The following is a 14,015-nucleotide window of genomic DNA, read 5'->3' on the forward strand; positions in this document are numbered from 1 at the left end:
GCGAGTCCTAAGATAATCTAAACCGAAGATCTACACAATACAAGGAAAATAAAGCTAACGGGACCGGCGGTGGCGCTAACGGAGCCGCCACGCGCCGGTCACCGGAAGTGCAGAGGCGAGCTTTTGAGAGAGGTGGATGAGAGGGATGAGAGGATAAAGAAGAAACACTCCGAACTTATATGCTACTATTATGGAGAACACATCCATACATTTTTATTTCTTTCTTTTATTTTATGACAAAACACATCTATAGATCTGATGAGTTACAAGAAAATATATGTGGAATGAGAAAAATAACTAAAGTACTTTAACTAACATGTTAATTTCCCAATAATTGATGTCTGTTAGCTAGTAGGTGATATGATAAGTTGCAAGTTGGTCGCATGGTCACATGCCATAAAAGACGAAAAAGGATGTTTGAGAACACGTTTATCTTCGACTCTTATGCATTCTAAACTACTCCACTTGCAATTTTAGTGTATGATAAGAAAAAGAAACCTCAAGACCAATTTGTACGAATAACATTTACAATAATTTCTTTTTTAATCTGGAGGTATTCCGAACCTATGGAAAGGGTCCATACTAATTTTCAATGGGAAGCGTAGCCCACAGATAGATTCTTTCTCTGGATATGCAAATGAGCCCTAAAACATGGATATATATAAGTGTGGTGTCCAGAAACATCATAAAATAGTTTCTTCCGGCAGGATTCGAACTTGCAACCTGGATATAGGAAGGAGCATGTCCGACATTGGGCCATGATGTTCTGACAACATTTACAATATTGAACTTGAAATAAAACTTCATTTTCGTTAAGAGTTTTAGGAAATGTAATCAACAACGTAGTTCAGTAGCTGGAGGTTTATTTTCTTTTTTACCCATATTATCACTGTTTTACTATTTAAAAAAAAGAATTAATTCGATTTGTTTTTTTTTTGTTGGCAAGAAGTTTTGAGCCGAAACTCATCATATTTTTGGAGTATGGACGTAAAGACAATATTCTATTGTTAAATTCTCTTTCGCAGCTGCTAAGTTTGTTCTTTGCCGGTAAAAAAAAAGTTTGTGCTTTTCACGTCCTGTTCAATGCGAGGGTATAATCCTGAAACAGTGGAGAAACTCATGAAGAATATTTTTCATATAGACGTAAAACGCTACCTTTTGATTATTGTGGAAAGTTTAGAAAAAAATTTAAAAGTTGTTTGATGTACAGTTATATTTGTTTCAAACTAATGGTGTACATATATACCCTGTTAAAATATTACAACGAACTAGCTAAATCCTTGACTAGGGTTTAATCTAATAATCTACTTCTGAAACAGTGGAGACCATGAATAGTCTCTTAAACCTATCGAAACCCTAAGTACTCTGTTTAATTATATAAAAAATTTCATCAATAGCCAGGAAATAATCATTAAAAACAACCACCAAAACTAGCTATATTAGTTTATTGAGTATAACTAAAGTTGACAGATTAATTTATATCACTAGTTCATCACATAGAAAATGACGTGATTGTAATTTGTAAAGTTTAGTTCAAACCCTTTAAGACATTCGATATTTGTTCGTGTGGTTTTCGGATTTTCGACTATGTAAAGGGACCTAAAATAATGAATAAATTGTTAAAATAATAGCTTGACCCTTATCCTAAAGTCAACCACACGTCACGACAAAGCAACCAGCTCTTCAATGTATTTTTTTGGTCATACGATTACTGTTCGCCATGTTTCTTATAATCGTCTTACAGTCTATGCATCGAGCCTTTTTATTTAAAACATACATTATATAAACACAATCATTAAAAATTAATGATGTTTTAATAATTAGATCAAGTCTAGACATTTTCTCTTTTCTTTTTGGTCGTTACAATTTTTTTGACCCTTCTCAAGGGATGTGAAGTCTTAATTTTTTTTTACCCTTCTCGAGTTTTACTTAATGTTTTATGTTTCTAGTCATTAGAATATCGTAATATACTGTGTATATATAACCTTTCAAACCTTTTTAATGTTTTCTGATCGACTTCAATGTTTAATTTTATTCCTGGAAAATAAGAGTTCAATTACTTGATTGCTTCCTTATTTGTTACTCTATATTAAGTGACACTAAGATAAAACTTCTGATTATCAAACGGGATACTATTAAGAAAATCCCCCCGTTAATTTACGTAATCAATGGGATATCAATAGGCTGTCGCTAGGTGTCAAAGAAAATTTTATTAATAGTACTATAGCTTATTGCAAAAACAAATGTCAATTAAGTTGTTTATGTTGATTCCTCTATTACTCTTAACACTCTCAAGAACATGCAACGCAGACAGTTATTAATTATGTTTTGTTTCACTTCTCAACAAACCCAAAAATATAATTTAAGAAGCTCAAATCGTTTCACAAATATTCCCACAGTTGCGTTAGAAGTAATTTAAGCCGTTTGATATAAAAAAATATTATTAGAACCATTAGATGGTGTGATCATCGATATTATATCTTTGAAATTTTGAGTCTTTTGACAGTTTTCACTTTTCAGCTTAAAGTTTTTTCAGTTGGGCAGACAATAGAAAAATACCTAATAATGATTCGAGCGCGCGGTATAAAATATAGTATCAACTATCAGGTAATGGACCAAAGTCGAGGGGAAATATTGAGTTTGATATGTTAAAATTAATGAATAACAATCTTATGATCCGGCATTCAAATGGATCCCCTTTAGATTTATTCCCATTCAAAATCCAATCTTAGTGGAAATATCAATCAAGTATTATCCAAATCTCTATCATATAGCAAAAAGAAAACCAAGTGTATATATTTAGGAAAACGTGTGAAAACCTCTATACTGTACTCTATATATGCTATGATAATATATAGATTTTGATCATAACTCGGAGTTTGACATGTTTACAAGGTTGTGGAGATACATAAACAAAAATCTACTTGATATGTTAAAGTTCATGGTGCAGTTTCTATTAACCATGATTTCACCCCCTCCCCCCCTCCCCCCCCCCCCCCCCAAACAAGAAATATACAGTGATAATACATTAGGAAGTTGAAATTTAATGTTTTTGAACCTACTATATATCAAATATATATTTTATGGCTCTTGTATTTATTTGCAAATTGCAGATTATGTTCTACATGACATAAATAACGTAGGCAAGTTGGTCCTTGTGTGTTTGGCTAGAAAATGAATGAGGGGGAATTCTTATTGGCTATTCCATTTATCACATTTAATTCCCACCTGTAAAATTATTGACCTTTACTTAGCAAAGAAAACCAACCCGCCCGCCTCCCTTCGTAAAGTTAAGTTCATGCATACAATTCCGTTCTAACAAAAGACAGCAATTAACATATTTTCCTGTGAATCAATATGTGAAAAGTGGATATTTTAAAGAGAGCATATTTCAAGGAAACACATTGATATATGATTTGTTCAAAGTAAAATTGTTAAGATTGTTAAGTCTTAACATTGCGTAATTCTAAAAGGTTGGTTCACATATCTACTTCATCTGCAGTGTCAAGTAGTTAAATCCAAAGTTACGATGCATAGAGTAAGTATTGGACTGTGTAGGAGACTGTAGCTTTGCGTAGACTATAGAGCCACAATGGGACACTTGTTTATTAGTGCATGTTGGACTATATACAGGTACACGTTCATTTAACCTAAAAAGTGTATTTTGTCGCGTTTTGGTGGATGCCTTGCCAGTGGCGGACCCAGCAGTTATATTAACATGTGTCATAATTTTCTTTTTTTTTTAAATATTCACAACAAAAATGTTAAATGGAGGGTTAAGGGGTGTCAACCCTTTAGCAAATAAATACCCGTTGGATTGATGACTCTAATACAATTTTCAATACAAAAACAATTGTTTTTATCATTTTACCTGTGTCAACTGACACCCCAAATCCTTTACTTTACTGGGTCCGCCTTTGTGCCTTGCAGTGCCGGTCTTATGAGGCAAACTTCACACAATTTTCAATCATGTATATATATTTAAATGAGATACATTTACGTGACGGATATTGGTATTATCGTATTCCGTTAACCTGTAAATCAAATCTTTTGAATGGAAATTGATAAAGTAACTTTGATAAAGTTACTTTTTAACATGTTACCAAAAAAAGAGAAGAAGTAAATTTTGAGAATGAAAAAGTATAATACAAAATAAAATAGAGCAAGCAATTTATAACTTTGAACATGAAAATAATTCCTTATTTTTGTCACTAAATTTGCAAAACAACGGAGAACCCACATATATTAAAATGGCGGTTGATAAAACCATGTAAAATCACAAAATCATTTCAAGAAATTATCATTCCAGGAGTTACTCATCAAAACTAGCCTCTGTATCTTCTCATCAATAATTATTGTGGTTTTAGATTTGAGATATTAATATGGATTATTATAGAAGACTCGTATACGAATTAATAATAAACATGTCTACCAAGTGAGACAGCTTTCAGCCATATTTTAAGTATATTGGTTATCCTTTACTGAGATAATTAACAACTCTAGAAAGGAAGAAGTCTAGTAAACATTCTAATTTTTGTTAACCCATAAAAAAGTACCATATGTTATGCATAACTACAGATAGCATCACGTTGACAAAGAACATATAAGATGACTTTTACAAGTTAACCACCATCAACATGGTAATCCAATCAAGCTTTCATACAAAAGAAAATGCAAGTGGGATTATTTCCCTTATTTTTCCATAGTACTAATAAAAAAACTTAAATATGATGAAATTCGGAATAGAGAGATTGGACTATAATAAATTAGTACTAGTAATATAACTATTATAAATTAAAGAAATTCCATCTTTATCCCGCAGAGACTTTTGAACACCAATGTCAAGGCTGCACGAAATCGATCTATTGGAACAGAAGACTCTTGTCTTTTTGTATCTCTCTATATATTTACACACACAAAGTAATATCAGTATCTAGAGAGATTTAAAGATCAAGTTTTAAATAAGAAATGGCTGTAGGGGATGATGTATCTTCGATGAGAACAACGACGTTAGTCGCTCCAACAAGACCCACGATCACAGTTCCTCAGAGACCACCGGCGATCGAAACGGCGGCGTACTTTTTAGGAGGTGGAGATGGTCTTAGTCTAAGCCCAGGCCCACTTTCTTTTGTGTCGTCTTTGTTCGTTGATAGCTTCCCTGACCTCTTGACTCCGGATAATCAAAGGACAACATCATTTTCTCAGCTTCTCGCCGGAGCTATGTCGGTGTCTCCCGGTAGTGGACGTTCTACGGCGGGGATGATCGCCGGTGGAGGACCGTTGTTTACAATTCCTTCTGGTTTCAGCCCTTCTAGTCTTCTCACCTCTCCAATGTTCTTTCCTCCTCAGGTAATCAAATATACTCTTCTCTGTGGCTTAGGTAATTACTTATTTATTGTTCTTAGTTAATAATTAAATGATATACTCAATCCTATCATATTTTGCTAATTGTTGAGTTTCATATAGTTAGTTACTAACAATACCCAAGATTCTCAACTTTTTAGACTTGAAAACCCAACTATTTAGACTTGGTATTATTATTAGTAGTAGTAAGTATCAAATGAACATTATTCTTATAAATTTATCTTTTTACCTTAATAATATCAACTATATCCATAGTATGATACCTAATGGCTAATGCAGCAGTCACCTACTCAAACCGTCTTTGTTCAACCGCAGTCGCAACCAAAACGACCAGACTCATTTCCTAACCAAATGCCGCCATCGACATCCACGACCGTTCATGGCCGTCGATCATGTAAAGCTCCGCAAGCCGATCGTTATAATAATCCGGCGGCGAATAACAACAATACTAACCGGTCTTATAATGTGGTGCACGTTGATAAACCGGCGGATGACGGCTATAACTGGAGGAAGTACGGCCAAAAGCCTATAAAAGGGTGTGAATATCCGAGGAGTTATTATAGATGCACACATGTTAATTGTCCGGTTAAGAAGAAAGTTGAACGGTCATCAGATGGACAGATCACTCAGATCATTTACAAAGGTCAACATGACCACGAGAGGCCTCAGAACCGCCGTGGCGGTGGTGGTGAACTTAGAGGTTCCGGCGAAATTGGTGATATTCATTACATTGGTGGTGTAGGACATATGGAGTCTAGTGATGATAGCGGTTATGCTAATGATCATGACAATGATAATGATGATGACAATGAAGATATTCCAGCTTCAAAGATAAGGTACAGTAGAAAGAACATATAAATAAGATAATAGTCATGACATGTTGCACATAGATAGAAAGAAGATGGATAATATTTAGTTACAAAAAAAGAAAAGATGAATAATATTTCTATAGCAATTGCAAAATACATATATCACATGCAGACTACAAATTATTAGTAGTGTCTTATTTTCAGTCCATGATAATAATCTCGATTTATGATTGAAAATATTATATGCATATTAAGCAGAACATATCTCTAATTTGTAGTGCGTCAATAATCAAATTAATTATTAGTTTAAGTTGCATGCAGTTTGTAATATCTTCAATGGCGTAATTAAGTAAACATTTTAATTGGGATTGTAGAAAAATTGACGGAGGTGTGTCGACAACTCACCGTTCCGTGACCGAGCCAAAGATCATCGTTCAGACAAGAAGTGAAGTCGACCTCCTCGACGATGGTTATAGGTGGCGCAAGTACGGACAAAAGGTTGTCAAAGGAAACCCCCATCCGAGGTAATATCTAGTCTTACTTATTGAGTACATATCTGTAGAAATAATTCGATTATGGAACATTATATAACTCGTTTTCTTGTTTTGTTGACATCTCCTTTTATTTTGGTGAATATTAGGAGCTACTATAAGTGTACAACTGCGAATTGTACGGTACGTAAACATGTAGAGAGAGCTTCTACGGATGTGAAGGCTGTCATTACAACTTATGAAGGTAAACATAACCATGACGTCCCTGCCGCTAGAAATGGCACCGCCCCAGCAACCCCAGCCACAGCGGGTACGTCCGATCACCATCGTATGAGATCGTTGTCGGGGAACAATGTGCAACAACATATGAGTCCGGTTCTTTTGAGACTGAAAGAAGAGAAATTGGTCATTAATTGACTTTTAAACCGAGGATTGGGGATTGATTTAGCAGCTCGGTTACTGATACTGAACCGGGATACTGCTTAGTGACTTGTAACATGTATGATGTGACTTGAGTGCATGCTTGACCAATGAAAAGAAACTCAAAACCTCTGATAAGTTTTTTGTTTCATTTTTCCTCTTTAAATTGTGAATTCTTTTCTTTGTTGTATTTAATCATTAATTTCCTTTGATTTATTTCTTTTCCTTTATGCTTTCAAAATTTGGTAATTCTCTATTTTCTTCCTCATTTCGTTCTAAGTATACTTAGATATATAATATATATATTTTAAATTACTAAGAAAAATGTAAGATAAAATATTTTGTTTTTATTGTCTCATTCTCTTCCAAAGATTAAGGAAAATTGTCTAATTCTCCGTAATTATCTCAATCTCTCGGATTCTGTTTCTATCTATCTTACATCCAAATATTTGTTTCCTTTAGTTTTCTGTTCTTTCCCCTTTATTTTCGTTTCTTTATGGTCTAATGCAGGGATCGTCCTCCCTGCGTTGGACCCGTTTACCCGTCCCGGTCGATCCTCACGCCGCCCGGAAACTTTCTGACAATTAGTTCATCCATCATGGGTTGCTTCAACTCCAAGCATTCTTCTCCTCCTCCACGCCCTATCCGCCGCCGTTCAGACACAGCCGCCAACCGAGGCCATCCCCAAAACACCCACAAACCCTATGTTCTTCCCACTCCGCCATCTCACCGCCGTGTCGTCAACTCATCTCCTAAAAAACATCACAATAATGACGATGACGCTCCAAGATCGAAGACGACCGGAGTTAGCCATAGATCGGGATTGCCGCATGGAAATGTAGAGGTTGAGCAGGTGGCTGCTGGTTGGCCATCATGGCTAACCTCCGCCTCACCAGAGGCCGTTCATGGGTTGGTCCCGTTACGTGCAGAGGACTTCGAGAAAAGAGAGAAGGTAATATAAGCATAAAACCCTATAATATTCCTTGCGAGACAAGAAACAAACCTATCCATGAGGTCAACCATTTAATTTCTACCATTTTCAATATATTTTAGATTGGACAAGGGACGTATAGCAACGTGTTCCGGGCTTGTGAGATATCGACGGGACGAGTCATGGCTCTAAAGAAAATAAGGGTTCAAAACTTTGACACAGAAAACATAAGATTCATAGCAAGAGAAATCATGATTTTGAGAAGATTAGATCATCCAAACATCATGAAACTCGAAGGTATCATCGCCTCACGGAACTCAAACAGCATGTACTTTGTGTTTGATTACATGGAACATGATCTTGAAGGCTTATGTTCATCTCCTGACATCAACTTCACCGAGGCACAGGCAAGAATTTAAGACACGTATTGACAAAAAAACATAACGTCTCGTGCAAATAACTAACTCTGTCTTGTTTTTGTTTTCAGATCAAATGTTATATGCAGCAGCTTCTATTGGCAGTAGAACATTGTCATTTACGAGGGATCATGCACAGAGACATTAAAGCAGCAAACATTCTGGTGAATAACAAAGGAGTTTTGAAGCTAGCTGATTTCGGACTAGCCAACATTGTAACACCAAGAAACAAGAATCAGTTAACAAGTCGGGTTGTGACGCTCTGGTACCGTGCACCCGAACTTCTAATGGGTTCCACGAGTTATAGCGTGTCGGTCGATCTTTGGAGCGTCGGATGTGTTTTCGCCGAGATTCTTACCGGAAGACCACCTCTTAAAGGAAGAACAGAGGTGAGAATTGGACTATAAAGCGATAGATAGAAACTACTTATTTCATATCCATTTTTTATGAGTTTATTTATTGTGGTTTTGTTCTTTTGTAGATTGAACAACTTCACAAGATTTATAAACTATGTGGATCACCAGATGAAGAACTTTGGAGAAATAACAAGCTTCATCCTCAAACTAAAATGTTTGGACAACAACATCAATATGAAGGTTGTCTGAGAGAAACATTTGAGGAGTTTCCAAAAACAGCAGTTAATCTTCTGGAGAATCTATTTTCTATTGATCCAGAGAAACGGGGAACTGCCTCTTCTGCTCTCATGTCAGAGGTGAGATTAACAAAAACAAACCTAAACGTTAATCAAAATCTAACCAAACTACACATGTATAGATTTTAAACTGACACAACTTGGTCGTATGTGTTATTTCAGTATTTTAATACAAAGCCTTACGCTTGTGATCCATCGACGTTACCTAAGTACCCTCCTAACAAAGAAATGGATGCTAAGTACCGTGAAGAACTTCAACGAAGGTTTCAATTCTCACAAACTCTTGATATATATGTGTGTCACTATGTAGTTACGTGTGTTTAAAGATTAAAAGTATTTGATATGCAGGAGAAGAGCAACTATAAAGAAAAGAGATAACTTGGTATCCAAGAAAACGGGGAAATCACGTAGAACAATCAAAGACCCTCTTAGCAAGTTACCAACCCAACAGGTAATGGATTTTAACAAGTGAAGTGACCAACCAATCTCGGTTCTATATTCGTTATTTTTTTTTTGCAGGAAACGAAGAAAGAAGCCGAGACAGAGATCACTCTCCAGACGCCATCAGAGACATCTCAAGCGACCACTCGAAGCGAGTTCCCGTACACTGCTCTATCTCAAGCCACGGCGCCGGCAAGCGGGTTCGCATGGGCTGGAGCGAAGAAGAGGAAAGAAAACGACGCAGCTTCGACGCTGACATATAATCAGCCTGCAGGATCTGCGAGCCACGTGAGTGGTATGAGCATGGCTTTTGCTAAGAACACATTCGGGCTAACAATAAACGAGGACAGACCATTTCTTAGGCCACACGTTTCTTTAGACTCCTCTGGTGATATCTTGTTGTACCCTAACGTGCATCACAAGAAAGAAGAAGATAATATGAGTCAACTAAATTCGGTACGACCTAAACTGAGATTATGCTTTTTCATGATTTGGTGCTATGGTATATATGATGATGAGGTCTTTTTTTTTTGGTTAGGATTTGAGGAATGTTGGGGCGAATCCAAAGATTTTTCAAACCAATGGGATGAATGAGATATTAAGGAGAACAGAAAGTGATGCAAGAGTCGCTGTTCGAAGACCGCCACGGATAGAAAGAGGTTAATAACGAAAGAGAGAAAGCTTTACCATTATTCTTTTTAGCCATGTTTTCACTTGGCATCATTTGTAGTCCATAAAATTTAAAAAAAAATCTTTCACAAACAAACCATGTTGGTCTGAAAAGCTTTTGAAATGATGATTTTGTTTCTCTTCATACAAGTTCATTTCCTTGTAGTTTTGAGATGTTGTTGACACACCGTTTAATGTGTTGTGCGCCTGAGAAGATAGTTAGCAGCTCTATATGCACACGTCCGTAATTTTTACAGCTTTTCCTATCCCATCAATAAAACTTGCAAGTCTCATGTGTTCGGAAGTGAAATGATATGGATTAAGCAAAACTAAATGTAACTCCAGTCCCCCAAAAACCTAAGGACTGATCTTAATAAATTTCATCTTTTTTCCCTACAATATATGGAGTTGCAAAAGAAACAAAAACACAATCTAGGTGGCACAATGCACTACAAATTATGTACAAAGTTGCACCATCTTTTTGTTTTGTTTACTAGAGTTCATCGGTCTTACATTTTAAGTTTTAAGAAGTGTTTTAGACTTAGAGTAGAGCACCAAAATAGAATACTAAAGAGAGAAATAGTAGAAGAAGTTCGCTTTTCATTTCTTTCTGAATATTTCTTAAACCAACGAAAAAAGGAAGAAGACGTGGGGATTATTCTTGAAGAGGTCTGATGGATAGAATTATTCAGAGGACTCGGAGCTGAGCAAGGAAGGCAGCACAGAGATCCAAGAACAAGAACTGAGGACCTAGCACCCTCTGCAGATCCAGCAGATACTTGTCGTCCCGTGTTTTATACAACTGTTTCAAACCAACAATAGCAACAGACATCAGTAACAAACAAAAAAAAAAAAAACCCAGTTTCAGTTATATAATGAAGTGAAGAAGAAGAGAATTAACCTGAAGTTCAAACTTGACAACATTAGGCGACTTCACAGCTGCGTCGTTCTCTATTATGCTGGAATCATCTCCAAAGTAGTTGTTGTCCTGCATCGAGTTATCTGCGTTGTTAAGAACCCATCTGCACTTCATGTTGTACGGCCCTATCTTCTTCCAGCACACATTCAGATCTTGCAGGGCTTTCAGGACTTCTGTCATTATCTCGCGTGGATGAGCACGGGACTGTTGCAATCCAGATATGGTTGTATTATCAATATAGATAGCAAAAGCTTGATATCATTATAAAGTATAAATTAAGAGAGAACAAAAGGGGATCAAGACCTGAAGTCCAAGAGCCCATTTTCTCTCAACAGGGTATTGAGATCTTAAGCCAACTCCTTGGAACTCCATCAGTCCTGGAAGCCGATTGCTAACTGGTGAAGCTACGCTTTCTGCTGGATGCATACGCGGAGTACCTTCCTGATTAAATCAAAATATTCAATGTATTATTACTTCAAAGAACTTTTGCTACAGTCAAAAGAGGACAATGAAGACCAACCATCGTCTCTTGAAACTCGGCCCCGAGATAACCAGCAGAGACACGGAACCGGTTGTCCAGTATCAGATAGTATGTCACAGTTCCCTGGAAGATTGCAGTCGACAACAATTCATTATTTTTAGATATTACGATGAACTTTTTCACTTTTGAATTTTTTTTAAAAAAGAAGCAAGTGGACAAGAGGCTGAGAGAAACACATACATCATTCTGGGTCCGGTTGCGGAGAGATTCAATGAGGAGGTTTCTGTCAAATCCCATCATATTGATAACTTCTTGGAGAATTTCCTCATCAATCTACCAAAACAAAAAAAAGAGAAAAGAAATGAAGCCAAGCGTTCTTGAAAAAAGAAGGATAGAGACAATCTCCAATGAAAATACACGTTAGGTTTTACCTTTTTAGCTTGCTGGGCCGTATCTGGAGGAGGGACAGCCAAATACCTTGGAAGATGAGCTTGGAACCAATTGTGTTGCCGGATCTCAGGTATGGTTACTCTTTTCATGGGGTCCACCACGAGCATCCTGGGGATCAAATCTCTAGCACCAGCAGATAAATGGCTAGGCAGAGTATATATCCCTCCCTGAAGAAAGAAAAGCATTACACTCGCGTAGATTAGGCAAAAAAAAAAAAAAAAATGGAAAGGGAACAAATAGACTAAGAAACAAAACTCAATAGACAGTACCTTAATCTTCTTAAAAAGGTTGGGAATGTTCTCATCATCGAACGGAAGAGTCCCACAAAGAAGAGCGTAGAGTATCACTCCACAGCTCCAGACGTCTACTTCAGGGCCAGCATATAGCTTGCCCGAAATTACCTGAAACATTTTACAAGTGATATTTACCAACAATCCCTACATATATATTACACATGAAGGTTGAAGAGCTTTTTACCTCTGGAGCAGCGTAATTTGGACTACCACAGCTAGTCTTCAAAAAGTGACCATCTCGCATAATGTTGCTCAGGCCAAAATCAGCAATCTTAACGTTGCTTTTGGAGTCCAGAAGCAAGTTCTCAGGCTTAAGGTCTCTGTGAACTACCATATTCCGATGGCAATACTCCACTCCAGATATTATCTACATCAAAAGTAAAGTCATGGCTAAATTTTGAACTCTCCGATATAATGATAAATGAATGACTGCTTGGATAACAATACCTGCTGAAAAAAGTTCCTGGCCTCGTCCTCCTGCAACCGACCCTTCTCCACAATATAGTCAAACAGCTCACCAGAGTTGACATACTCCATGACGAGATAGATATCTGTGGGAGTCTCAATGACCTCGTAGAGACGGATGATGTGAGGATGCATAAAGAGTCTCAAGATTTTGATCTCTCTCCTCACTGCACCAACACAAACAAACACTAAACTAAAAGAGGATGAAAATCAAAATAGAGAACAAAGTGAGTACCTTTCTCCTCCATCTCCATGTTCTTGATTTTGCGACGATTGAGGATCTTGATAGCAACTTTGTGTCCGGTCAAAGAGTGCTCAGCAATCTTAACCCTACCAAAGGAACCGATACCAAGAGTCCTCCCGAGCTTGTAGTTTGGTAGAATCGATTCAACACCACCTCTACCTCCTGATCCATCCATTTTTCAATCTCCTACACAAGACACTTCATCAGATTACTCAATAAACCGGTTTTTTTTATCTATTCAATCAAAAATTCAACCGATTCTTGCTATTAACGAACAAGTGAGAGCGAAAAGCATGAAGATTTCGAAACACTAACGGAGCTTAAATTAGCAATTTTTTCAACTATCCCCCAATTCGGAATAAGAACCCTAAACAATCCAATCGACGGATCTCTCTCGTACCCGTTACAGAAATGAAGAAACCGAGAGCGATCAAACACGCCCGATTTGCAAACTAACATATAAAAAAAAAAAAGAGACAATTAGTTTCCGAAAATAGAAGCTTTGGAGAGATCGAACTTACCCAAAAAAAAGAGAGAAGCCCAAAATGCAGCAAGGAAACAAAAAGCCCCAAATTTCTGAGCTCAAAAGAGGAGAAATTGAGATTCGAAACTGAATGAAGATCAAACAGATGAGCTTAAACCCAGAATTTGAGAGATTCCCTCTCTCTCTCTCTTCTCGTTGCTTGTGTAGCCTATAGACACAATATATTTAATTTTATTTTTTCGGTTTCCATAAACGGATTAATCTTTATCTAATTTACCCTCAAGGTTAGGTTTAATTACAATGAATACCCCTATGCGGACGTGGCAAGAAGTCATCAGCTTTCATCTTGTTTTTTGCAATTATTCTCGGTTTAACATACACCAGGTGTTTTGTCCCTAAAAAAAAAGTTTATCTGACACTTGTAGTGATGATTAATCGTTAGTTACTAAATTAATTATCCAACAATTTACTTTATTTTTAAGAAAG

At 36.7% G+C, this 14,015-nt stretch overlaps 1 protein-coding gene and 1 pseudogene across 8 annotated transcripts; one reads left to right on the plus strand and one right to left on the minus strand.

Annotated features, from left to right (window-relative positions):
• The first annotated feature begins 4,612 nt into the window (after positions 1 to 4,612).
• On the plus strand, positions 4,613 to 10,336 carry LOC125587585 (annotated as a pseudogene). The gene is made up of 12 exons (XR_007323845.1): positions 4,613 to 5,349; positions 5,644 to 6,200; positions 6,548 to 6,697; positions 6,814 to 6,992; positions 7,595 to 8,036; positions 8,138 to 8,422; positions 8,503 to 8,820; positions 8,913 to 9,143; positions 9,246 to 9,346; positions 9,432 to 9,534; positions 9,603 to 9,980; positions 10,063 to 10,336. The product of XR_007323845.1 is annotated as a cyclin-dependent kinase C-2 C-like (transcript).
• A 313-nt stretch (positions 10,337 to 10,649) lies between these two features.
• Positions 10,650 to 13,780, minus strand: LOC106453250 (SNF1-related protein kinase catalytic subunit alpha KIN10). Of its 7 annotated transcripts, none has more exons than XM_048758350.1 (12): positions 13,567 to 13,755; positions 13,446 to 13,497; positions 13,037 to 13,231; positions 12,784 to 12,968; positions 12,521 to 12,703; positions 12,313 to 12,444; positions 12,025 to 12,210; positions 11,834 to 11,926; positions 11,633 to 11,716; positions 11,416 to 11,553; positions 11,095 to 11,316; positions 10,650 to 10,995 (listed from the first exon to the last, which is right to left on the minus strand). In XM_048758350.1, the coding sequence occupies exons 3-12, from the start codon at positions 13,218 to 13,220 to the stop codon at positions 10,882 to 10,884; spliced, it is 1,521 nt and encodes a 506-aa protein (XP_048614307.1). In that variant the 5' UTR covers positions 13,221 to 13,231; positions 13,446 to 13,497; positions 13,567 to 13,755; the 3' UTR covers positions 10,650 to 10,881. The 7 variants fall into 7 exon arrangements, with proteins under 7 accessions (XP_048614307.1, XP_048614304.1, XP_048614306.1 ...); XM_048758347.1 differs by having other exon boundaries at positions 12,784 to 12,989; XM_048758349.1 differs by having other exon boundaries at positions 13,361 to 13,497; positions 13,567 to 13,752.
• Between the last annotated feature and the right edge of the window lie 235 nt (positions 13,781 to 14,015).

The sequence above is a fragment of the Brassica napus genome, chromosome C5 (genome assembly GCF_020379485.1).
Source record: "Brassica napus cultivar Da-Ae chromosome C5, Da-Ae, whole genome shotgun sequence".
Lineage (NCBI taxonomy): Eukaryota > Viridiplantae > Streptophyta > Magnoliopsida > Brassicales > Brassicaceae > Brassica > Brassica napus.

Coding starts and splice junctions, on each gene's coding strand:
- LOC106453250 (XM_013895516.3), bottom strand. CDS start 13,220: ATGGATGGATCAGGAGGTAGAGGTGGTGTTGAATCGATTCTACCAAAC. Junction 12,990..13,036: donor CATGGAGATGGAGGAGAAAG/GTACTCACTTTG, acceptor CTTTTAGTTTAG/TGTTTGTTTGTGTTGGTGCA. Junction 11,927..12,024: donor CGGCCCAGCAAGCTAAAAAG/GTAAAACCTAAC, acceptor TTGTTTTGGTAG/ATTGATGAGGAAATTCTCCA.